Source organism: Geotrypetes seraphini, chromosome 10, assembly GCF_902459505.1.
Source record: "Geotrypetes seraphini chromosome 10, aGeoSer1.1, whole genome shotgun sequence".
Classification (NCBI taxonomy): Eukaryota; Metazoa; Chordata; class Amphibia; order Gymnophiona; family Dermophiidae; genus Geotrypetes; species Geotrypetes seraphini.
Genome location: NC_047093.1, coordinates 20,250,704 through 20,276,944, shown reverse-complemented (window position 1 = coordinate 20,276,944; position 26,241 = coordinate 20,250,704). Strand labels below are relative to the sequence as shown.

The following is a 26,241-nucleotide window of genomic DNA, read 5'->3' as shown; positions in this document are numbered from 1 at the left end:
CCAGTAGCAGCTGTCCCTTTTTTTTTCCTGGCCCAGCAGCTTCCCAGATTCCTTTCCCTCCTCCCCTCCCAGAAGCATCTCTCCTTCTCCCTTTCCAGTAGCAGCTGTCCCTTTTTTCCCCTGCCCAGCAGCTTCCCAGACTGATAGTGGTTTTCTCCCCTCCCAGCAGCTCTTCTTACTTCCCAGCGCAGCGATTCACGAAGGCAGCCTCGGGTCCTTTGTTGTGTCGCGCCGCCTCTGAGGAAAGAGGAAGTTGCATCATCAGAGGCAGCCGCGACTCAGCAAAAGCCCCGAGGCTGCCTTCGTGAATCGCTGCGCTGGGAAGTAAAGGAGAGCTGCAGAGAGGGGAGAAAGCCACTGTCGGAGGCTCCCCAAGATCTCTCCGGCCCAGCGCACGCTTCCGATGCTGATCTTGCAGAAGTTCAAATGAGTCAATCTTGCCGGTCCTGCGCTGTGACGAGAAACTTGTGCGCTGCGACCTAATATTTTGTGCGCCAGCGCACGCCAGCACAGCTTAGCAGGAACACTGGTAGTTCTGACTGTGTGCTTACCAGTCTGGCTAGTTGAGGTAGATCCACATTGAAGGCAATCATTTCAAGATAGATACGAATGGCCATTATCCCAGGACAAGCAGGCAGGTATTCTCACATATGGGTGACATCATTGATGGAGCCAGGATGCGGATGCCTCACAAGCAGACTTACTTGAAGAAACTCGAAGTTTTGAGTCGCCCGCGCTGCGCATGCGCGAGTGTCTTCCCGCCCAGTGCAGGGCATGCCTCCTCAGTTCTGAGCTGAGAAGTTCGTCTTTGACTCTTAGTGAACTTTGTTACTTAGTGCCTTCTCTGAACCACGGTTTGTACTTCTTTTTCTTACGAATCGCTGTTTTCACTTTATTTTATTTCTTTCTTTAAAAAAATTAAAAAAAAATTTCTTCCATTCGTTTTCCGGGACGGGCCGCCCGGCAGCAGCCCAAAGGCTTCAATCTTGCGGTAGCTAGTTTTTCTTCTATGCCCCGGTCTGTTACGGGCTTCAAGAAGTGTGGCAAGTGTCAGCGCACGATATCTCTTACGGACCCACATCGTCGCTGCCTCAAGTGTCTTGGGCCGAATCATCATCCTAGGTCGTGCCTGCCTTGTGAAACACTTCAGTCTCGTGCTTTCAATCGTCGTTGTATCTTGGTGGACCAGCTTTTCGGGATGGAGTCTTCTTTTGATCCCTCGACTTCGAAGGCGATTTCGGCTTCGACTCCTACCGAGGCTCCTCCTGCTTCTACTGCTTCCACCTAGAGCCTCATCAGACCTTCAGCGTTTGCAGCGGCTCTTTCTTCGATGACATCTGCTGTATCTTCCCCTGTTTCCTCAGGTCAGATAGCTCAGCAGCCAGTTCCACCGATAGTGATTAAAGTGCCAAAGACTCCCAAGTCGAAGCACACTCACACTACCTCGAAGGAACCTCCAGCCAAGGCAGGTGGTCCGGTTTCAGACGCAGAACCATCCTTGCCGGCTTCTTTCCAGACCATGTTAGAGAAGCAGTTTATTCAGTTAGTTACAAATATGGAACCCAAACTGCTTCCTCTTATCCAGTCTGGGCATTCAGTAGACTCCCACGAGGTCAAGCCGCTTCCTTTGTATCAGTCTGAGCTTACACACTCATTGCAGGGAGCAGAGTCTCTGCGGATGTCTGGTCTGGTATCCATGCACATGAAGCAAGGAGCAGATTCTTTGCGAGTGCCTCGGCAGGATTCCTCATACTCTATACAAGGAGCAGAGTCTTTGGGAGCGCATCGAGGTTCCTCCATCAAGCCTCTGGAGCTTCGATCTACAGCCTCCAGTCCTATCCATTCTTTGATAGCATCGGCTGCTTCCGTCTCTGAGGCGAAGTCTCCTCAATCCTCGAGATCTGCTTCCAGACACAGTTTTCATCGGCGATCAAGGCCTTCATCAAGGCATCCCTCCAGGCATAGTTCTTCTTCTAAAGAACGACCTTCTTCAACTAAGCCTCGCTCTACTCCAACTTCGACTAGACCACCGACTCCTCGTTCCTGATCCCCAATGCTGGACCTCGAGGATATCCCAGTTTCAATTGCCTCGTCTAAGTCACCATGTTCCTTTGATGCCTTTTTTCCTGCCGAGGCTTCATCTTCGACCCAAGCTGCCTCGATGTCCTCGAGTCCTTCTCGAGGCAAAGCATTGGCGGATCAGCTATCTTTTTCATCTTTTCTTCGTCAGATGGCTGTGGACTTGGATCTTCAATTGGACACTGGCTCTAAATACTCTAAGGAGTATCTCGAAATCATGCATCTTCCTCAACCTCCGGCAGAATCACTAAAGCTTCCTCTTCATAAGCTTTTGAATCAGACTTTTGGTCGATGCATGGAAACACCTTTTTCCATACCAGCTGTTCTTGGAAAATTGGACTCTAGGTATAAGACTGTGCATCGGAAAGGGTTTGACAACTCACAGTTATCTCATCAATCCCTACTTGTCGAGTCCTCCTTGAAGAGATTCCATCCTTCCAAGGTTTATGCTACCGTTCCTCCTGGAAGGGAAAACTATGGACAAATTCGGATGTCGCATCTACCAAAATGCTATGATGTCCTCTAAAGTCCTTAATTATAATTTTCAATTCATCACTTATTTTGAATTCCTTATTTCTCTCCTACCAAAGTTTTTGAATTATTTGGATATCCAAATGCACTTTGAATTTCAGGAAGTCCTTGCTTCTTTGTCTCAACTCCATTTGCATCTCCTCCAGTCATCTTATGATGCCTTTGAGTTTTCTGCCCGAGCGGCTGCTTGCTCTGTAGCTATGTGTCGTCTTGCCTGGCTGCGTACCATTGACATGGACCCTAATCTTCAGGACCGCTTAACTAATATTCCTTGTGAGGGCAATGACCTCTTTGATGAATCCATCCAGGCAGCCACCAAGAAATTGTCTGACCATGAAAAATCTTTTGCTTCTATTGTCAGACCTAAGTCAAAGCCAGCTCCTGCCAAACTTGCACGCCCTGCTCTTATCTATCAAAGGCGTTTTGCTCCGAAGCCGATCCTTATACTCGCCCTCCTCTTCAGAAGCAGCAGCCTCAGAAGCAACAAAAACCTCAACCTTCTGCTGCACCTAAGGCTTCTCAGTCTTTTTGACTGTTTACAAGAGCATAACCTCCACCATTCTGACTCTGTCTCCTTTTCCTCCTATAGGAGGTCATCTCCATCATTTTTACTACCGATGGACGATAATTACATCCAACCTCTGGGTACTTTCCATCACCAGGGAAGGATACTCTCTTCATTTCTCTCAGGTTCCACCAGAGCTTCCTCCAAGAGAGTATCCTTCCCAGACCGCCCTTCTTCTTCAGGAAGCTCAAGCTCTGCTTTGTCTCCATGCCATCGAACCAGTTCCCTTGGAACAGCAGAACAGGGGATTTTACTCCGTTACTTCCTTGTTCCGAAGAAGACGGGCGATCTGTGACCCATTCTGGATCTCAGGGCTCTTAACAAATTTCTAGTCAAAGAAAAGTTTCGAATGTTGTCCCTGGTATCCGTTTATCCCCTTCTCGAGCAGAACGACTGGTTATGCTCTCTGGATCTCAAGGAGGCCTACACTCGTATCCCCATTCATCTGGCCTCCCATCAGTACCTCAGATTTCGGGTGGGGAATCTCCATTATCAAAACAGAGTACTACCATTTGGCCTGGCCTCATCTCCCAGAGTGTTCACCAAGTGCCTGGTAGTGGTTGCAGCAGCTCTAAGGAATCATGGTCTTCAAGTGTTTCCCTACCTCGACGACTGGCTTATCAAAGATTCCACGTTTCAAGGGGTTATTGTAGCGACCTGACAGACTACCTGGTTCCTACAAAGTTTGGGATTCGAGATCAATTTTCCCAAATCTCAGCTTCAACCCTCACAGACTCTACAATTCATAGGAGCTCTTCTGGACACTATCCAACTCAGAGCATTCCTTCCACAATAACGCCTGGAAGCTCTTCTTCAACTCTGTCAAACAGTGTCTTCCCGCTTTCCCATCTCAGCGAGACACATGATGGTACTTCTGGGTCACATGGCCTCCACAGTACACGTGACTCCTTTTGCCAGACTTCATCTCAGAATTCTTCAGTGGACTCTGGCATTTCAATGGACGCAAGTTTGTGACCCTCCTTCTCAACACATTTCAGTCGCTCCTTCCTTGAAGAAGTCTCTCCGTTGGTGGATGCTCTCTTTCAATCTTTCCAGAGGCTTACTTTTTCAAACGCCTCCTCATCAGAAGTAGAGAATGACACGGGGAAAAAATCTGTCCCCGTCACTGCCCCGGCCCACCGGCCCCTTCACCGCCCCGTCACCGCCATTCCCTTCACTGCCCCGTCACCGCCATCCCCTTCACCGCCCCGTCACCGTCCCCGCAGCATCCTTATAAGCCAGGGGTCTCAAAGTCTCTCCTTGAGGGCCGCAATCCAGTCGGGTTTTCAGGATTTCCTCAATGAATATGCATGAGATCTATGTGCATGCACTGCTTTCAATGCATATTCATTGGGGAAATCCTGAAAACCCGACCGGATTGCGGCCCTCAAAGAGGGACTTTGAGATCCCTGATATAAGCCTTAGTACTGCAATATTTAGCTTATTCCTTCCTTATAAATCAAAGTTCTGGCTGCTGATCTAGAGAAAGAGATGTTCAGCTGGCAGGGCTTTGTTTATAAATTTTTATCAACACAACTAATATAGTACTTTATTCTAAAGCAAAAAATAAATAAATATAATTTTTTTTTTCCTACCTCTGTTGTCTGGTTTCTGCTTTCCACATCTCATTCAGTTCCTTCCATCCACTGTGTGTCTTCTCTCTGCGTCTTCCATTTGCTGTTACTGTGCCTCTCCCTTCACCCCCCCTCCCCCCCTCCAATTGGTCTAGCACCCATCTTCTTCCCTCCGCTCCCCCATAGTCTGGCATCTGTCTTCTTCCCTTCCAGCATCTTCTCCCCACTCTGTCTTCCACATTTCCCTTCAGGGTCTGTTCCTCTCTACCCTCTTTCAATGTCTGTTCTATTCCTTTCCACCTCCACCCTTCCCTCCCTCCTTTACCATCTGTTCCTTTCTACCACCCTTCAGCTCCTCTCGTGTGGCCTATCTATCTACCTTCCTCTTATTTTCGTGGCATGTTACAATGTAATTTGTGCAAGCCGCTGGAGCCTGCGAGCTCGGTCCTTGTCCCATCCCCACAAACCATCTCGCTTCTGTGTTCTATTTTCCCCATTTCTAATATCTCCCCTATGTATTTGGCATTGCCCCCCCCCCCCGTGTCCATATGCCATCCCCATGGCATGTCCCCTTTATGTCTCTGTCCCTTTGCCCCCCAAGCATATAATTTCCCCTCTTTCTGTTACCTTCCTTTGTCCAGATTTCCCCTATCTTCCTCTTCCATACAAGTGTGTCTCTTCTTTTCAACCCCATCTAGCTTCTTTCCCTCTTTCTTTCCTTCCCCCCTGCTTCCAGCATCTGGCTCACCTGCCTGTCCTCCCCTTTCTTTCCTGCTGTGGGTTTCTTTCTTTCCCTCTTCATCCCCTTGGCCCAGAATCTTTTTCCCTTTCACTTCCTCCTTCCTAGTGTGAGCCGGGAACACGCGTAGTCCAGCAGCCCCCACCCGCCCGATCACAGCATTCAGCCAGCTCCCTCCCTCCACCTCACCTTATATTCCGAGTTTGCCGGCTTTCTTTTTCGCCGAACCGCACGCTTTTAAAAATCCGCCCACGCGCGGCTGCTCAGTTGTTCAGTCTTCTGCTTTGACGCAACCGGAAACAGGAAGTTGCAGCAGAGAAGATTAAACAACTCCAGCAGCTGCATGTTTCTGGATTTTTGAAAGCATGCGGCTCGGCGAAAAAGAAAGCCGGCAAATTCGGCATATAAGGTGAGGTGGAGGGAGGGAGCTGGCTAAACGCTGCGATCGGGCGGGTGGGGGCTGCTGGACCACGCGATCCTAGATTGCCTCACTGCGGAGACAAGACCATTCACCGCTCCACGGAGCGGTGAATGGCCTTGTCCCCGTCCCCGCAGCGACTACTATTTTTCTTTCCCTGTTTCAGCGGGTAACAACCACCATGTCATTCTTTAATCAGAAGGTCCTCACAACAGATTCTTCGACCTACGCTTGGGGCGCTCATCTCGATGGTCTCCGTACTCAAGGCCACTGGACCAGTGCGGATCGTCAGTGTCACATCAATCTGTTGGAACTCAGAGCGATTTTCAAGGCTCTCAACACTTTTCAACATCTTCACAACCAGGTAGTCCTCATCCGGACGACAACCAAGTCGCCATGTATTATGTCAACAAACAGGGAGGGACAGGATCTGCCTCCCTTTGTCAAGAAGCTCTGAAGGTTTGGGAATGGGCAATCCGCCACAACACCTTCCTCAAAGCTGTCTACATTCAAGGTATGAAGAATTCCTTGGCGGACAACTTGAGTCGTCTTCTGCAACCTCATGAATGGACACTCCATTCCTCGCCTCTTCATCACATTTTTTCACAGTGGGGAACGCCTCAGATAGACCTCTTTGCGGCTCCCCACAGTTACAAACTTCCTCAGTTCTGCTCCAGGATTACTCTTCTCATCACTTCGAGGCAGATGCTTTTCTTCTGGAATGGAAGAATCTCTTCCGCTATGCATTCCCTCCATTCCCTCTCATTCTCAAGACTGGTCAAGTTGAAGAACGATCATGCCATCATGATTCTAATCGCTCCTCGGTGGCCGAGACAACCTTGGTACTCCTTTGTACTTCAACTCACCAGCAGGGAGCCATACCTTCTACCAGTTTTTCCTTCTCTACTTACACAGAGTCAAGGATCTCTGCTTCATCCCAACCTGCAGTCTCTTCACCTGACAGCTTGGTACCTCTCAACATAACCCCTCTTCAGTTTTCTAAGTCTGTAAGAGATATTTTAGAAGCTTCTAGGAAACCTACCACTAGACAATGCTATCGCCAAAAATGGACTAGATTTTCTACGTGGTTTTTTTCTCATAAGGAGCCTCAGCATTCCTCCTTATATTCTGTTTTGGACTACCTGTTGCACTTATCCAATTCTGGCCTCAAGTCTATCTCTATCAGAGTCCATCTCAGTGCAATTACGGCTTTCCATCAGCCTATTGAAGGAAAACCCCTCTCTGCTCATCCAGTGGTTTCCAAATTCATGAAAGGACTCTTCAATGTCAAACCTCCTCTCAAACCGCCTCCTGTGGTTTGGGACCTCAATGTTGTCCTTACTCAACTAATGAAGCCTCCATTTGAACCAATTGATAAGGCTCATCTGAAGTATCTCACTTGGAAAGTGGTGTTTCTCATAGCCTTCACTTCTGCTCGACGAGTCAGTGAGCTGCAAGCTTTAGTTGCTGACCCACCATTCATGGTGTTCCATCATGACAAAGTGGTTCTTCACATTCATCCTAAATTCCTCCCTAAAGTCGTCTCAGAATTTCATCTCAACCAATCCATTGTTCTTCCAGTGTTTTTTCCCAAGCCTCATTCTCATCCTGGAGAATCAGCTCTTCATACTCTGGACTGTAAACGTGCTTTGGCCTTCTATTTGGAATGCACCAAACCACACAGAACTGCTCTTCAACTTTTTGTTTCTTTCGATCCAAATAAGTTGGGCCATCCTATTTCTAAGCGTGCCATCTCCAATTGGATGGCGGTTTGTATCTCTTTCTGCTATGCCCAGGCTGGATTACCCCTTCACAGTAAAGTCACAGCTGATAAGGTTAGAGCTATGGCAGCTTCAGTAGCTTTCCTCAGATCTACACCTATTGAGGAAATTTGTAGAGCTGCTACTTGGTCTTCGGTTCATACCTTCACTTCTCACTATTGTCTGGATACTTTCTCTAGACTGGATGGACAGTTTGGACAAACAGTATTACAAAATTTATTCTCCGAAATTGCCAACACTCCCACCATCCCATTCTGGTTAGCTTGGAGGTCACCCATATGTGAGAATACCTGCCTGCTTGTCCTGAGATAAAGCACAGTTACTTACCGTAACAGATGTTATCCGGGGACAGCAGTCAGCTATTCTCACAACCCACCCACCTTCCCTTGTTGGCTTTTCTGCTAGCTATCTGAACTGAGGAAACACGCCCTGTGCTGTGCGGGAAGGCACTTGCGCATGCGCGGTGCGGGCGACTTGAAACTTCGAGTTTCTTCAAGCAAGTCTGCTTGTGAGGCGTCCACATCCGGGCTCCGTCGATGACGTCACCCATATGTGAGAATAGCTGCCTTCTGTCCCTGGATAACACATGTTACGGTAAGTAACTGTTCTTTTTGTCAGCATATATTGCATATGGCAAGCAATCGCCAGTCTTCTTTAAAGCGTATTCCACAAGAAGTGTAGCTGCTTTGTGGGCAGCAGCTCAGGTGATTTTGCACGGGAATATGTGTAGGGCTTCGATCTGGTCCACTCTGCACGTGTTCTACATAGTGAATGTGGTAGCACGGGAAGATTCCATCTTTGGGTTCTGAGTGTTGCATGTAGGCGCAGAGGGTCCCACTCTAGATTTGTGGGACTGCTTTTGTACGTCCATATTGTCCAGAATGACACACCTATTGCACTAGAAAAAGATTTAGTTCTTACCTTGCTAATAATCTTTTCTAGTAGATAGTGTATCATTCTGGAATCCCACCCTGTCAGTTATTTACTCTGCCTGCATACTGTCTCAATTAGAAAGTTTGAGTCAAAACAGATTTTGATGTCAGTCAGACCTCGAGGGTATAAAGAATGATTTATTGCTTTAACACATTGAGGGAATGTTTGAGCTTTATAAATGTTTCTGATTGATAACTGTTGTTTTGATTGCTAATTAAAATGTTTTAACATGTTTATTATACTTTCAGAGCAAAACAGATTTGTAGTTTGGGGAGTCTCCCATATCCCTCCTTATGTATTCCTATATAGGTCTATCGCCTGCTTTGCTACAAACTGAAGGGGGCAGCAGAGCCCTCTAGAGAAAGAGGAGGAGGAACACCTGTAATGGATTTCTTCTGCATGGCTTGCAAGCATGTGGAGAATATCCTACTCTCCAGAATGACACATCTATGTAATAGAAAAGATGTTAGTAAGGTAAGTACCTAGTCTCTTTTTATGCTGCTGATCCTAGGAATAAGCAATGGATTTCCCTATCTTAATAATGGCTTATTGACTTTTTTTTTAAAGGAAGTTATCAAAACCATTCTCTGGCAATAAATTAGTTTTATTAAACGTTGAGTGAACAAATATTTTCTCCGGTTTCTTGTAAACCTAGTACTTAGTAACTTCATTGCATGCCCCCTAGTTCTACCAGAAATTGACTGACTTAAGGTGGACCCTAGCATCTAGTGACTATGATTTGGATTATTCTTAACATAAAACATAACATAATTGTTTGTGTTATTTACAGTGAATTATTTAATATCTATACTTCTGCGTAATGGTTTTAGAAAATGCTGAATATTTATTTAAAAATTTATATACCGTTTATTACCTATACGGTTTACATAGCCACAATCATAAATAATGGACAGTACATAGAGATTAAATGGTTACAAAAAAAACTTTGCTATAAGGTTCAAATCATCAATCTCATAAAACATCAGCAGGTACTTATATTACATAAAGTCTCAACATAAGAAGGCGTTTACGAACAATTGCATTTTCAACATTTTCTTAAAACCCAATCTAACAGTGCATAATCGCAGAACTCCTGGCAAAACATTCCAAAACTTTGCACCCGCCACTGACTTTGCATTCCCAATAACGCACATGCACAAGAAAATACAGTGATGTTTTGAAGGTCTTTTCCAGTAGCTTCTCCATCATTGAGCCTTGTTAGAATAGCATCTGCATCGTGATGTCCTGTGAGAGAGTAACTGGTCCTTATTTCACATAGACCAGAAGTGAGATGTGCTTAAGTTGAAGCATGTCTTTTTTGTGTTGTTCCTTACAGAGGCTGCCTCCATTTGAAACATTTTCTCAGGGACCTACTCTTCAGTTCACCTTGCGGTGGACAGGAGAGATGAATGAAAAATCTACAGCGCCTGTGGCCAAGCCTCTTGCAACTCGAAATTCTGAAAGTCTCCCCCATGAAAACAAGCCCAATTCAATCAAACCTGCACAGACAATAAGTAAGTAAAGTAATAATTTAGTCTCATATTAAAAAATTAGTCGTGCTCTACTATGTTGAATTATACAGCACTTATTCTGCTAGAAGGTCAAGAGCCTGTTGCTGAGGACATGAAAGATAATTTGCTCTATTATTTGTCGCTCTCTAGACCAGTACAGTTCTTAACTGATGGGTAATAGCTCACTGTGACCAGCAGGTGGAGACTGAGACCAATGTAGTATATTAGCTGAGGCTCCCCCTCCTCAACCAGCCTTTCTCAGTCTCCAAGTAGGTGGTAAGATAGAATAAATTTAGGCTCCCCTTGTTAGAGCTGTTGGATTTGTTTAGAACTCCTGGTCCCCTTTCTGGTGCCAGATGAAGCTTGGACGGGTCCTGTTTGGGGGTCTGTCTGACCTCGGGGGGTGTCAAACCCAATGGGTCTCGAGTTGAGTCCCACCCCCCCTTCCTCCACCACTCCAAGTTTTTGTACAGGTGCCTCTGCAGGCAGCCTGGCCACTGATACCGGTCAGGCCTCTGGCTTAGAGAACCAGTGGAGTCTGTTCTAGAAAAAAAAGGGGGTTTACACTCCTCTGCCAGCAGGTGGAAACTGAGACACTGACTTTTGGCATCAGTACAAATGGGCTGTGCAGTCTCTCTTACAAGCAGTCTTTTCTCCATCTGCCAGCAGGTGGAGTGATCTGTGTGCAGTCTGTGCTGAGGTTTGTTAAGGCCTGTTGGATCTGGTTAGTGAATCTTTCTTGTCCCTTTGTCTGTCTGAACTGAGCTTGGGGGACCCTATCGGGGGTCCTACCAACTTCAGGGGTACCACACTCGGAAGGGTCAAGACCCTCCCCCCCTTTTTCCCTCCCCAGGTTTTTCTGAATCTAGAGGAGCATTAACTATGCCTTGCCACTGATACTGGCACTGACTATAGTTTAGAGTGACTGTGAAGAGGAAGTGACGTCACCACCATGCACAGACGGCTCTAAACGGAGCTCTGTCGGAGCCGCGATTAAAACAGCTAAAATGCCTGAAATCGGCATCCTGAAGCCTCCGAATTAGCGTGGCTGGTTGTAGGACCCGCATAATGACCAACATGACCCAACGCAAGCTGGAGAATTACAGCTTCGCAGGGAAGAAGGTGGCGAAGATGGCGGAGCTGGCAGACGCCCCAGGAAGTAGCGCAGAGAAGAGTGCACGGTGCAAAGTCCACTCTCCGGAGGTTTCCCAAGAGGCGCCGGACTCGCTTCGGGAGTTGCTTCTGGACATTCGCACAGAAATGCAAACCCTGCGCCACGATGTCACTAAAGTGGTTGCAGACCTGAAGCAGGAGCTGGTGGACTTAACTAAGCGCCAGGATGAGGTGGAGGCCCATGTGAATACCATGACTGAGGATGTGATTGAGATGCAACAGGCCATAGAGGAAGTGCATACAGAGGAGCAGGCACTGTGGGATAAGCTGGAAGATTTGGAAAACAGGTCCCGGAGGTTTAATTTAAGGATTCGGGGGTGCTCGAAGACAGTGCTTATCAGGACGCTCGACAGACAGCACTGGGCATTTGCACGGATATCCTTACCAGTACCTTGGTAGGAGAGGGGCGGCGAGTGCCAGAAATCGATATAGAATGAGCACACAGAGTCCTGGGGCGCCCCAAAGCTAATCTGCCTTGAGACATCATTCGTGCCTAGGCAGCTTCCAGGTGAAAGAGGCGATTTTCCATGCAGCACGGAAGTAGCGTGATTACAAATGAAATGCTCTCAAGGTGGACATCTATCAGAATGTGGAAGCAGCCACATTGCGGAAGCGCAAAGACATGCAACTCGTGACAATCTATCTCCAGAGGAAGGGTCTTCGATACCGATGGCTCTATCCCTTTTCCTTGGCCCTGACGGTAGGGAGCACTATTAAGCGAGTCCAGGCAGTGGTCGAGGTATGGGCTGTGCTGAAAGATCTGGGTGCCCCTAACCTTCCAGCGGAGGGGGGACCTGCTGGAGTGCGAGCAGGGGGCCAAGAAGGAGCTTCTGGATGGCGGTGTCAGACCCGAGGAGCAGTAGCGAGGAGTGCAGCAAGCAATGTGCTGGCAGGACCGCCTATGTGAGCGGTGTATCGACAGTTGCTGGACTTAAATATTGGATTAGGCTGTACCTCCTGGGGGGGGTGGGTTCAGGGATCTTTGATAGAGTGTGGATGTTCGATAGAGGATGAGTGGATGGTGGGAGTTCAGGGGATGGGTGGTGGATTGTGCTCGGGAGTGTGTGAGCGGGGAGGGGGTTTGGGATGGGAGTATTTTATATTACGTCCTTTAATGGGGCAGCTGGGGGGGTGGTGCTGCTTCCCTCAGAGGGCTCTCGTGGTCTGGTTTGATGGTCTCGAGATGTGGAATAGGGTGGGGGATTGGGGGAGGGGGGATTTAGAGGGTTGGGTGGGGAGTTGGAGTGGGAAAGTGGGGGGGTTGGGGATGGGAAAGAGGGTTGTTTGGGGGCTGGTATTCTCTACCCCTATTTGGTTTTGGGTGTTAGAATGGTGCACTGGTGGAGCCTGGTCAGGGGCTGGGGTTGCTGGGTTGCACATATTGGTGGAGGTGAATGTAGAGTGGTTGATATTGGTGGATCCTGGTTAATTTGGTAACCTGGAATGTGGGGGGATTAATTCTCCTGTTAAGCGCTCTAAAATTTTACAGCAGTTGCAGCGTCACAAAGTGGATGTGGCGTTCCTTCAGGAGACTCATTTGAATGATATTGAGCATGCTAAACTGAAACAGTGGTGGGTGGGAGAGTGTGTAGTGGCCTCAGCATAGGTGAAACGCAAGGGGGTGGCGATATTGTTTCGAAAGGGCCTCCTTGATAATCTGCAAATTTTGGCTAGGGATGGGGAGGGCAGATATGTGCTCTGTCGGGGGGTGCTTGAGCAGCGAGACATGGTGTTCTGTTGTGTCTATGCTTCTAATGAATGTGATCTGGCATTTTATGCCAAATTGACACGCTTGCTGTTGCCCTTCTCTCAGAATTCTCTTATAATTGGGATTTTCATGCCGTCCGAGATCCCCACCTGGATTGTACTGGGTCAGTTGGGACCTCTCATCAGGCTGGGGAGAGGGAGCTACAAAAATTTAGTGACAACTTAGTTACATGATGCTTGGAGGGTGTTGCATGGTGATGAAAAGGATTTTATGCACTTGGCCCAGGCACATGACTGTGTGTGGCGCAGTGGTTGGATCTACAGCCTCAACACCCTGGGGTTGGGGGTTCAAACCCTGCGCTGCTCCTTGTGACCCTGGGCAAGTCACTTAATCCTTCATAGCCCCAGGTACGTTAGATAGATTGTGAGCCCACCGGGACAGAGAGGGAAAATGCTTGAGTACCTGATTGTAAAAAACCGCTTAGATAACTTTGATAGGCGGTATATAAAATCCTAATAAACTTGAAACTACACAATCACGCATTGATTATATTTGGGTGACGGAGTCCGTATTCAGGGGCATTGAGAGGGCGGATATTGGACCGTATACTGTTATCGGACTATGCCTGGGTTAGTGTGCGGTGGTAGGGGGGTGAGGGGACTGGGAGAACATGGCGTTGGGTATTCCCACTAGCCTTGTATGGAGATATGAATTATTGGGAGCGGTTGTTGGCTTCTTGGAAAGATTTTTCTGCATGGGCGTTATGCAGAAAAGGATCATATCCTCTTCTGGGAAGCAGCGAAGGCGGTGCTGCAGGGAGACACCTTAAGTTATAGTAGTCATGTTAAGAAAGCTTGGGACCAGGAAATTCTGCACTTGGAGAGGGACGTTACCAGGGTATTGCAGCGGCATGGCCGTACAGGCAGTCCTATGCACAGACAAGAGTTGATGGAATACCAGTGTGGCGCAGTGGTTAAAGCTACAGCCTCAGCACTCTGAGGTTGTGGGTTCAAATCCACGCTGCTCCTTGTGACCCTGGGCAAGTCACTTAATCCCCCCATTTCCCTGGGTACATTAGAGAAATTGTGAGCCCACCGGTACAGACAGGGAAAAATGCTTGAGTACCTGAATAAATTAATGTAAACCGTTCTGAGCTCCCTTGGGAGAACGGTATAGAAAATTAAATAAATAAATAATTCGCTCCTGCATCAGAAGGCGTGGAAATTGCTCACCTACTATAAGTACCAGCTCTATCGGTTTGTGAATAAGGGCGGTAAACTATTGACCCGACTGGTCACAACCAGGACAGGCCCTGAGGAATGAGCGGGGTGATAGAGTTACTTCAGATCAGGATATAAGGGATATTTTCTTGTGCTATTATAAGAACTTGTATGGCCCTCTGCCTGATGTGGGGGTTTCCACCACCCAATATTTGTCCGGGATTCTGCTACTCCATATCACTGACTGAGCTAAGGAGCGCTTAAATGCACCCATATCTCCAGAGGAAGTGTATTGGGCGATCACGCACAGTCCTTTGATGATGGCATGAGATGATGGCATGAGAATTGAATTTTATAAAATATTGGGTGACGAGATTAATCAACCCATGGCTCAGATGTTTAATGTCATGGTTCGGGCAGAGGCTTTACCGGAGGGCATGAACACGGCATGCATTCTGGTGTTGCCTAAACCCCGTAGAGACCCAGAGCAGGCTGGATCGTATCGCCCTATTTCTCTTTTGAATACAGAGGTCAAATTGTTAGCAAAATTTTTGGCAAATAGAATGGCAGTGGTGCTTCCAGACCTTATTCACAAAGCCTAGGTGGGTTTTGTGAAGGGTAGGACGATAACTAAGAATGTGCGGAAATTACTTCTGTCATTGGAACAACTAGCAGCTTGGCAGAGCCCAGCAGAGGAGAGGCAGCGTGGGAGCCCTGCTCCGCACCTCTCCCCGACCAGTGAGGGACCCAATTCCACCCCCTGCAGCGCGGTCATTAGTTTTTAGAGTCCAGACCACGCCGCCCCTCTCCCCAACCTGCGAGGGACCAGACTCACCAAACGCCACCACAAGTTGAGTCTAAACACATAGGCGATTACCTTCACCAGAGAGGAGAGCGATCAGAAACTCTCACCTTCTTCATAAAATCCCTCTCATAAACTCTAACACCATTGCCTCAACTCTAACCAAAGAGTTACTAGATCCAAAGAATCATCCACCACACAAACAAAATGAAAAATCACGCATACAAAATCACACTTGCCCTCCTAATACTCTCTCTACTTACTTCAAACTGGCAAACCACAGGATATCACATATCACCCATCCCAATTCTGACATCAACCTTCAGACAACCACATCCACCCAGAAAAATCCACACCACCAGAACCCTAACATCCTGCCCACTGACCAGCCTAGACCACATTCCCACGGTCTGGGGAAAACGACCTCCACCAAAACATAATACTACCTCGCAAAAACAACAAGCACAAGCACCAGCAAATAACATCCTCTACCTCAATCGCAACCTTAACTCCAACACAAAATACACCTCGCTAACCTGTGCCTACATGAATATAAGGTCAATAAACCCAAAAGCAAATCTAATCAAAGACTGGATAATCAAGGAACAACTAAACTGTCTCTTCCTAGCCGAAACCTGGCTAACATCCAACACGGACCCATGCATAACCGAATTCTGCCCCACAGGCTACAAAGTAGAAATGGTATGTCGAGAAAACAAACGAGGGGGTGGCCTAGCGATTCTAGTAAAAAACAATCTCAACCTAAAAGTGCTACACAAACAATCAACCCCTCACCTAGACCTTCTTGCTTGCCAACTATCCGACAACACACTCTCAGACACCTTGAACTGTCTATTATGCTACATCACTCCAGGAAAATGGAACACCTCAAAACATGATCTTGAAGAATTCTTATTCCAAAACTCTCTATCCTCCTCATACAACTTGCTCCTAGGAGACATTAATCTCCACCTCGAAGACCACACATCCAAACAAGCAAACGAAATACTCTCATACCTCGACGCCCTATCCTTCCAGGTCCTCAATCCGGAACCCACGCACAATAAAGGCCACCAACTTGACATAGCAGCATTCACACCTCATAACCTACACTCCCCAAATATTCACATCACCAATGGTACATGGCATCCCTCTCTATGGTCAGACTACCATAAATACACCTTCACTATCAACTGGCCTCAAAATAACACAAAATCAATGCCTCCAAAAACAACCTTCAAATCTAGACAGAAAATTGAACCAGCCACATTCTGGGACAAAGTGGACCCAGCACTTGACCCCATAGACCCTTCAGACTTCGCAAAACACTGGCGCTCCCTAAGCGAAACAACCTTGAATGAGCTAGCCCCAGAAAAAACCAAACACAGAACCTGCAGACCATCAGACAAGTGGTTCGACTCAGAACTCCACCTACTAAAAAGGCAATGCAGACAACTTGAAAGATCTTGGAGAAAAAAGAGAAATGACCAAACCAAATCCGCTTGGAGAACCCAAATCAAACTATATAACAACAAACTTAAGGAAAAGCGCAAAACATACTACACTAAACTAATTGGCACAAACAACCCCGACACAAAAACACTCTTCAACTTAGTAAAAAAACTTACAGACACAAACCCATACCTTGCCACTCAAGGCAACAAAACTCCAACAGCTTCCCAACTAGCTGACCATTTCAAACTCAAGATCATCAAAATCAGAACTACCTTCAACAACTCAACTACCATACTCAACGAGTTAATAACTACCCCCACAACAGAAGAAGCCATAACAGCAGACAGAACATGGACCACCTTCCCAACTCTACAATGGCCTGAACTGAACCGACTATATAAAAAATACAGCCACTCCTCATGCGACTTGAACAACTGCCCATCGTATCTACTCACAAATGCCTCCCCTAAATTCAAAACCAGCCTCATGCAGTGGATACAAAGCACTCTCATAGAAGGCCAATTCCCACAAGATCTAGGAGAGATCATAATCACACCCATACTGAAAGACCAAAAAGGTCCTGTAGACACACCTACCAACTACAGACCGATCGCTTCGATCCCACTCTATGTCAAGCTGATTGAAGGACTTGTGGCCCAATACCTCTCTAACTACCTAGCAGACCACAATATACTTCACTCATCCCAATCAGGATTTAGATCTTACCACAGCACGGAAACTCTACTAGCAACACTACTGGACATAGCCCGACAACACCTCAGTAAAGGTCATAGGATCCTAATTATCCAACTAGATCTTTCCGCAGCCTTTGATCTAGTTGATCATACCATACTACTCCAGATACTTGATGCAATAGGGATCTCAGGGGTGGTGTACAACTGGTTCCAAGGATACCTTAAAACAAGAACTTACAGAGTTAAGATAAACGATACGAAATCCAACACATGGTCTAATCCATGTGGAGTCCCTCAGGGTTCTCCACTTTCACCCATTCTATTCAACCTCTACATCTCTTCCCTTGGTACCACTCTAGACAACCTAAATGTAACATCCTTCAGTTACGCAGACGACATAACTATCCTCCTCCCCTTCGAAACCCAAGACAACTCCGCTACAGGACACTTGGAAACAATACTGGACGAAGTAGAAAAATGGATGACAAACCACAAACTAAAACTAAACTCGGACAAAACCAAATTCTTAATGCTTGAAACGGACAAAATCCCATCCATAACAGACCTGGAAATCAAAACTACCAAATACCCAATCCAGACCTCCCTCAAAATCCTGGGAGTGCTGATAGATAGATGCTGCACTATGCAGACTCAAATCAACAAAACTACCCAAAAAGCATTCTTCACAATGCGCAACTTACGAAAAATAAGGAAATTCTTCGACAAAGAACACTACAGGATCATTGTTCAATCCCTGGTACTAGGACTTGTGGACTACTGCAATATCCTATATCTACCATGTCCTACAAAAATGATCAAAAAACTACAGACCATTCAGAACACAGCTCTCAGACTAATCTATTCCCTCGGAAAATATGACCACATAACTAACGCCTACCTAGACTCACATTGGCTACCGATTAGAGCCAGAATCCAATTCAAACTATACTGTCTAATCTTCAAAGTACTCAACGGTACAGCACCTGCCTATCTAATCGATCGCCTACACCGCAACCTTCCACCCAGAATAAGAAGAACACTGACACCATTCTCATACCCACCACTCAACGGCACTCATCGTAAAAAGCTTTACGATAACCTCATAGCAACGCATGCAGCTAAACTCGAACACTCCATAACCAGATTGTTAACCTCAACATCTGACTTCAAAGCATTCCGCAAAGAACTCAAAACGCTACTTTTCAAAAAGCATATTCAAAACACCTAATCTCCTCTTCCACATACACCGACCAGGTTACCCACTCCCTGACACCATATCCTCAACCGACCAAAAAAAAAAAAAAAACCCAAAAAAAAACAAACAAAAAAAAAACCTAATTCATCCTACCGATTCATATTACCTACCAACGCCTGGAAAAAGATTTGATATGTAATGTAATATAACTGCTTTCATCCAATGTTACCAAGTCTATACTCATTCTGTAACTATGTCTTACCCTAAATGTCACGTACCTCCTGGAAATGTCCAGCTTCTTCTTATGTAATCCGCTTTGAACCGCAAGGTACAAGCGGAATAGAAATCACAAATGTAATGTAATATCCCTTCTGTGTTGATCAGTTTCGATGCCGAAAAGGTGTTTGATAGGGTTCGGTGGGATTTTCTCTACTCCACATTAATAATAATAATTTATTTTTTTATATACCGCCAAAGCCATAATAGTTAGAGGCGGTTTACAATAAGAGATACTGGACAGTTAGCGAATTGGTTACATTACAAAGTCATCGAATATAAGGTACAGGATGGGAGTAGTGAAAGAAACACTGTAAGATTCTTGGGTTACAATTGATTAAACAAATTCGTTTTAATTGATTTTCTAAAATTGAAGTAGGATGAGGAATGCATGATAAAGTTACCCAGCCAGTTGTTCCATTTACCTGCCTGGGAGGCAAGAGTTCTGTCCAGGAATCTTTTGTAGCGACAGTCCTTTAATGATGGATAGGTGAACATGTGAGTTCTGCATGTAGGCCTAATGGCACAGTCCAGATTAACAGCATATGGTTTTGATGGGTACTTTGTTTCAGCTGTGCGGGCCTTGTATGCCCTTGCCCAAACTAAATTAGTGTTGAAAGATTTTTAAACGGATCGGTTGTCGATCCATAGGGGGACCAGACAGGGCTGCCCACTGTTGCCATTGCTATTTGTGCTTACACTGGACCCATTCATACGGGATATTTATGCCATGTCCACTATACAGGGGATTCAGATAGGCGATTCTATATTCAAGTTGTCGGCTTTTGCTGATTATATCTTAGTCCATCTGGCAGACCCTTGGCCCTCTTTGTCTGCTTTGTTTGAATTAATTAAAGAATATGGAGATTATGCTGGGTTTCGCTTAAAGCTGGAGAAATCTGAAGCACTGGCCTTGTCGGCGGAAATCCGATCCCTATGGGGGACAAGGTTTCCGCTTACATGGGCGTCGGAGAAGTTTCGGTATTTGGGGGTTCTAATGTCCATGGCGGTTCCCAGTCTCTATCGCCTCAATGTGGATCACTTGCAGCAGCAAACGTAGCTAATGTTTGATACTTGGCAGGCTCTGCCCCTCTCCCTGTTGGGTCGCATTGGTCTGGTTAGGATGCTTATTTTTCTAAAGTGGCTATATGTGTTGCAGACTCTCTCGCTGCGTTTGACGGGGAAGGATTTGCAAAGATGATACAGACATATCGCTCGTTTTTGTTGGGCAGGAAAGAAACCTAAGCTACACTGCCTTTGCTCTTGGGGAATTGGTCAAGGGGGGGGGTTTGAGTTTGCCAGATGTACAGGTTTATAATTATGCATGTTTGCTGTGGCATTTGGGGGATTGGGTGAATCATACTAGTTGTTATACCCCTATATCGATGGAACGGGAGTTTTTTGCTCCCTTTGATGTGTTTGCATTGCTCCATAGTCCCAGGAGTGCGCGTCCAGCAGGTATCAGAGCGAGTGTATTATTTTGTTCTTTGCAAGAGGCTTGGCGATGGATGCTGAAATGCTTGGGGGGAGGGGGACCCAAGGGTCACTGATCTCTTGCCTTTACGGGGTAATCCAGCCTTTAGGCCGGGTCGAGAGTCCGGAGTTTATTTGTCTTGGAAAGCGAGAGGTGTTTCTCGGTTGGAACACCTCTTAGGGGAGGACGGGGAGATGTTAGCCTATGCTGACTTGCAGGCCATGGTGGGAGATCACTGGGTGGGCGCAGTTTGCGTGTCATCAAGGGAGCATTATGTGGGATCCCTCGACAGAGCACAATTGGGTAAACATGGGGGCTAGTTTGCGAGGGGTTTCTTCAGGGAGGATGGGTCCACCCTATCGGTTTCCAGTATACATACTGGTTTGCAAGTTTTGCAGCCCTATAAAGATTATCAATCTGTCAAGGGTCGCTGGGAAACGGAGTTACAGGTCAATTTGGGACATTGGGATGTTGCCCGCACTCTCTGGGCGATCCCAGGTGTGATCCCATGCACTTGGTTGCAGGAAATGTATTATAGGGTGACATTATGAGCTTACTATACTCTCATGCAGTTATATTATAGTGGAGGTCTCCCTACACCAGTGTGTCATAAGTGTGGCCAAAGGGAGCATACCCTGGGACACGCATTCTGGTTCTGCCCTATAATACAGTGCTTCTGGAGCTGTATAATTGCTTACATGTCTGGATTGATTGGGAGAGTACTGAGGAGCACACTGGCTCAGATGGTTTTGGATTTGACAGAAGATTATGGCCATTTGCCCCGAGGCCACTTGACTATATATAGGAAGATGAGCATGTTGGCCCGTAAATGTATTCTTCATTACTGGACGGTTCCGGACCCTCCGGCGTTCTTGCATTGGTGGAACCAATTGCATCAGTTGATTACCTGGGAGGCAAGGGATGCTGAGGGGTCAGGGAAGCAGAAGCTTTTGTTCTTGAACATCTGGGAACCCTATTTGCAGACCTTGCACCCAAAGGGTCGTAGTGCCATCTTAAGATGGTTGTCCTAATCTGGGCAGTTTGTAGTTGATGGGGGGGGGGGGAGAGTCTCAGGAGGGAGTGGTTGAGAGTACCTGGGGGGAGGGGTGGTTATGGGAGGTGGGGTCTTCTTGGTTGTTGCTTTTGGGTGGGGGAGGGGGGTTTACAGGTTTGTACTGTTTCTTCTATGTTTACTGTTGGTTCGAGTGAGGGGTGGGTTGATGGATAGCCTGCACCAGGGCTCATCAGAGTCCAAGGCCCTGGTTTGTGTTGGTGTGTTTCTGGAACCAGGTCTGTAGGTAGACAAGTTAGGTAGATGACATGTATTATGTACCTATAAAATGTTGATGACTGTTTTCCTGTTGTGGATGATGCTCCAGTGTTTCTACTTGATTTTGAAATCATCTGTCTGTCTTTGCTGTTATGCGGTTTTCATCAATAAAATTGTTTGAACATAGAGTGACTTTGGAGTCTGCTTGTTTCTTGATACAGCTGGTTAGCTGTGAGAAGAAATAAAAGGAGAAAATAAGACACAAGAAATAAGAGCAACTTTATATTGGGAAATAATTTTTTTAAAAGGCCTGAGGCCGCTGTTTTTACACAGCATTTTTTATGCTTGGGTGTTTCGCGTTTTCATTATGAGCGCTTCAAAAAAGCAGAAAAAGTGCATTTTTTTATGGGCGCCGTTCAGTGGATGCAGCTAGCAGATGCACAAAATGTTCCAGCTGCCTCGAGGGAGACCCAGCTTTTGGTGTCGATGTGCAAGGTTCTTCTTTGTGCGCGCATAGCTTGTTGATAAGGGTGAGCCCCAGGCTTCCCCTGTTGACCATGCCGGGGTTTCCTCAGCTGCTTGCGGTCCATTGGATTCGGTGTTGCGGTCCACCGTGGAGGCTGGGGATTCCATTTCAGCTGCAGCTGAGACTGGCGTTTTTTCAGTAGCACTGGTGTCAGCTATGCCTTCGGTACCATGTATGTTTTCTGTTGACAGTTTAGCGACGCCCCTTCCCTCATTTTTGGCGGGAAGCACGTCTACTTTGCCCACAGCCTCAGGTGACCTTCCTCCGTCCCGGTTCAGTCTCCTGCCATCTCCCTCAGCCTTCATCTAAGCGGCCGCGGGTGTCTTAGGGCAAGGATTATTTTATGGCTGATCAGTTTTCTCCGAATGAGGAATGGAATCTTGGGGAGTACATTGTAGATCCGTCAGGGGGGCCTGATTTTTATGGATAGAGACTTTTTAGAGGTACTGGTTGGTGAGGATGCATTTGTTGTATGCATTTTTCAAAAATAAAGGGGGGGTGGGTAGCTTTATTCTCTTTATCACAAAATATAAATAAATTATCATAATATTTGATATATTGTATGCAACTATCAAAATAAGGGGAGGGAAAGGGATTATAATTGAATAATAGTTGATATAATTATAAAATATTATATGATGTCTAAAATTATAGTAAGGACTATATAATGATATGTTGTATTTACAGTAAGTTATGGAAATATCAAGTGTATACTTAATGCAATTGCATGAATTTTTATGATACACTTGTTGTTATATGAAAAATGAATTAAAAAAAAAAAGTTGCAGGAGCTCATTCTTCAAGTGTCTGCAGTTCTACACTTTGAAGAGGAAGCTTGGACCTCCCTTTCGTTGTGGACCTTCTTCCTGAGAGGGATCCGTTTATCATCTCGCTCTTTCCCTATGTATCAAGATATTCATACTCGGTGGAAAGTTCCGGATGCACCTTTCCATGTGACGCGGTCCATGGCACGGCTCTACCCCATCCCTGATGGCGATAGAGATACTTTTAAGTCTCCTGTGGTTGATGCGGTGGTCTCGGCTATCACGTGCAGACATACCATGCTGGTTGAAGGAGGTTCAGCCTGAGAGATCCTCAGGACCATAAAATGGAAGCTCTGCTCAAACAGTTTTGATGTTGCTGCCCTGGTTGTCCAGGTGGCGATTTGTGGCAGTCTGGTGGCCTGGGCTTGTTTCCAGTGGTCTGAGAGAGTTCTTGACTGCGAGTCTGCTGGCTGTTTGAGCTAGGCACTTCTTATCTCTCTGATTCCATGTATGATCTTTTGCTTGCTTGGCTAAGTCCATGGCTCTTGCAGTTGTTACCCGCCGTACCCTGTGACTTTGGGGTTAGTCAACAGATGTAGCATCTATAAGACTAAGCTCAGTAAGTTCCTCTTTTGGGGCTCCTTTCTTTTTAGGGAGGAGTTAGATAAGCTGGTTCAGGCTTTGAATGATTCTAAAGTGCCTCAGTTACTGGAAGACCGACCTCGCCAGGCTTCACGAAGTGGTTCTGCCTGGGAGCATTTGTGTGATTTTCATAGGTACCACTCTGGTTGGGGTGTGACATCTTTTCCTTCCAGAGGACATGCAGTCCTTTCGGTGGTCCCTCCAGGGGCTCCTCCACCGCTGGTCTGGCCAAATGACTCGCTACCAGTCCTTCCCCCAGTTCCAGTCAGAACCCAGCTATGGGAGTTTTACCGGGGGTAGGCCAAGATCACCACGGAAGTGATTCGGGACAGTTATACTGTGGCGTTTTCTGGACCTTTACCAGATTGTTTCCTCTCCTTGTCAGGCAACTAGGAAGAAGAGGGCTTTTCGCCAGGCACATTCAGATTGCTGCCCTAAAAGTATAGTCCTAGTGCCTTCTCAGGAGATGTGCACTGGTAGGTACTCCATTTATTTTGTGGTGCCCAAGAAAGAGAGGGGTCTTTTCGGCCCATTTTTGATCTTAAAGGTGTCAACAGGGCTCTCCAGGTTCCCTCTTTTCTTATGGAAACTCTAAAATCCATAATTCTGGCAGTCCAGCCTGGGGAATTTCTGATTTCTCTTGACCTGATGGAGGTCTAGCTGCATGTTCCAATTTGGGCCTACTACCAACGATTCCTTTGCTTTGTGATCTTGGGAGAGCATTATCAGTTTTGTGCACTTCCCTTTGGTCTGGCCATAGCATCACGGACCTTCACCAAGATTATGGTGGTGGCGGCAGTGGCATTCTGATACGCCCCTATCTGGACAACTGGTCGATTCATGCAAAGTCATTTCAGGAGAGCTCCCAGGTTACTACTCGGGTTGTGGAGTTTCTGTAATACATGGGCTAGTTGGTCAAACCTGTCCAAGAGACGTCTGATTCCATCTCAGCGCTTGGAGTATCTCGGCGTTTTGTTCGACACCAGTGTAGGGAGAGTGTACCTTCCAGAAGCTGGGATGTGCAAATTGCAGTCACAGATTTGCTCCCTGATGTTTTGTCGCTGCCCTCAGGGGCAGGACTTCCTGCAGGTGTTGAGGTCGATGGTGGCCTCCCTGAAAGGAGTCAGGTGGGCTTGGGCTCACATGTGCCCTGTTCAGTATGCACTTCTTTGGCAATGGTCGCCACAGATTCACAATCTAGACTCTCCCGTTCCTCTTAGGGGATTAGTTTGTTGCAGCCTGTGCTGGTGGCTACAGTCTTCCAATCTGATTCAGGGAGTGCGCCTAGATCAGCCCCAGGGGACAGTGCTTACGGACGCCAGGTTGCTCAGTTGGGGAGCTTAATGTCTCGGTCGCTTGACTTAGGGCATCTGGTGGCCAGTGGTGGTAGCCTGGTCGATCAATATTCTGGTGACCAGAGCCATTCGGCTAGCATTAGGAATTCCAGTGCTTGCTGGAGGGCAAGGCAGTTCGAGTTCTCTCAGACAGTGCCACAGCAGTGGCCTATGTCAGTCGTCAGAGGGCACCAAGAGTCATCTAGTGGCACTGGAGACCTCCCTCCAGATGGAATGGGCAGAAGCTCATCGTCTGAGCATCTTGGCCTCCCATATAGCTGGAGTGGACAGTATCTAGGCGAACTTTCTCAGTCATGCTCCGGATCCCAGTGAGTGGTATCTCGGGCTGGACCTCATGGCCACAAGTGTCAATGCCAAAGCACTGAGGTTCTTCAGTCGTCACAGGGATTGCCAGGCCAAGGGGCTGGACGCTCTGGTTCAGGCTTGGTCGACAACGGGTCTGCTATATGTTTTTCCACCATGGCCTCTGGTGGGCAGAGTTCTTCTTTGTATTGCCCAACACGCTGGCCACACAATTCTTGTGGCTCCGGATTGGCCCAGGTGCCAATGGTACGCAAATCTGGTTCATCTGCTCATGGCAGATCCCCTCCTACTGCCCCTAGTGTCCGATCTCCTGTCACAGGGTCCCATTCAAATGTTTGATCTGGGTCCCTTTTGTCTTACGACTTGGCTCTTGAAAGGGCTCGCTTAAGGAAGGGATATTCGGATAAGGTGATTTTCACTCTATTAGGGTCTGAGACTTTTGACCTCTCGGGCTTATGTGCGTGTTTGGCATCTCTTTGAGGAGTGGTGTTCCGCGTGTGGGGTTGAGCCCCTTTGCCTGACATTTTGGAGTTTCTGCAGAATGGCCTGCAGCGCGGCCTCGCCTGTTCCTCTCTTCAGGTACAGATTGCTGCGTTGTCTTCCTGTTGCGGGCTCTTGCATGGTCGGTGGTTGGCCTCTTCTCCGGATGTGATTAGATTCTTGAGAGCTACGAAATTGCTCTGACTGCCTGTTAGTCCATCAGTTCCTGCCTGCAACCTCAATCTGTTTCTCTTGGTGCTCGTTCGTCCTCCGTTTGAGCCTCTCGGTTTCTGTATATTAAAGGACCTTACTCTTAAGGCATTATTCCTGGTGGCCAATATATCCGCGAGACTTGTATCTGAGCTGCAGGCTTTCTCCTATGGGCTGCCTTTCCTGGAGTTCTCTTGGGAGCGGGCCATGCTGCAGCCAGTCCCCTCCTTTCTGCCGAAGGTGATTTCGCCTTTTCATGTTAACCAGATCGTGGTCCTTCCGGTCTTGGGTAGTCGGGAGGGCTTATTGGTGCAGAGACAGTTGGGCAAATTGGATGTCTGTAATGTCCTTCGCTCATATGTTCAGAGGACCTAGGAGTTCCGTAAATCGGATCATCTTTTTGTCCTCTTAGTGGGTCGTCATAAAGGTAACGGTGCTTCCAAGTCTCCCATTGCATGATGCATCACGGTATTTGGCATACCTTCTTCAAAAGAAGCCTGTTCTGGAATTTCTAAAAGCTCATTCCACTCAGGGTCAGGCATCTTCTTGGGCAGAGTCTTCT

The 26,241-nt window shown here is 47.0% G+C and overlaps 1 protein-coding gene across 2 annotated transcripts in view; it reads left to right on the top strand.

Annotated features, from left to right (window-relative positions):
• SUZ12 (SUZ12 polycomb repressive complex 2 subunit) overlaps nt 1–26,241 on the top strand; it is a 214,702-nt gene that overhangs the window by 127,138 nt on the left and 61,323 nt on the right. For both annotated transcript variants that reach the window (XM_033960806.1, XM_033960807.1), the window contains one exon: nt 9,957–10,134. In XM_033960806.1, the coding sequence (XP_033816697.1) occupies nt 9,957–10,134 (178 nt within the window). The remainder of the gene's footprint in view (nt 1–9,956; nt 10,135–26,241) is intronic.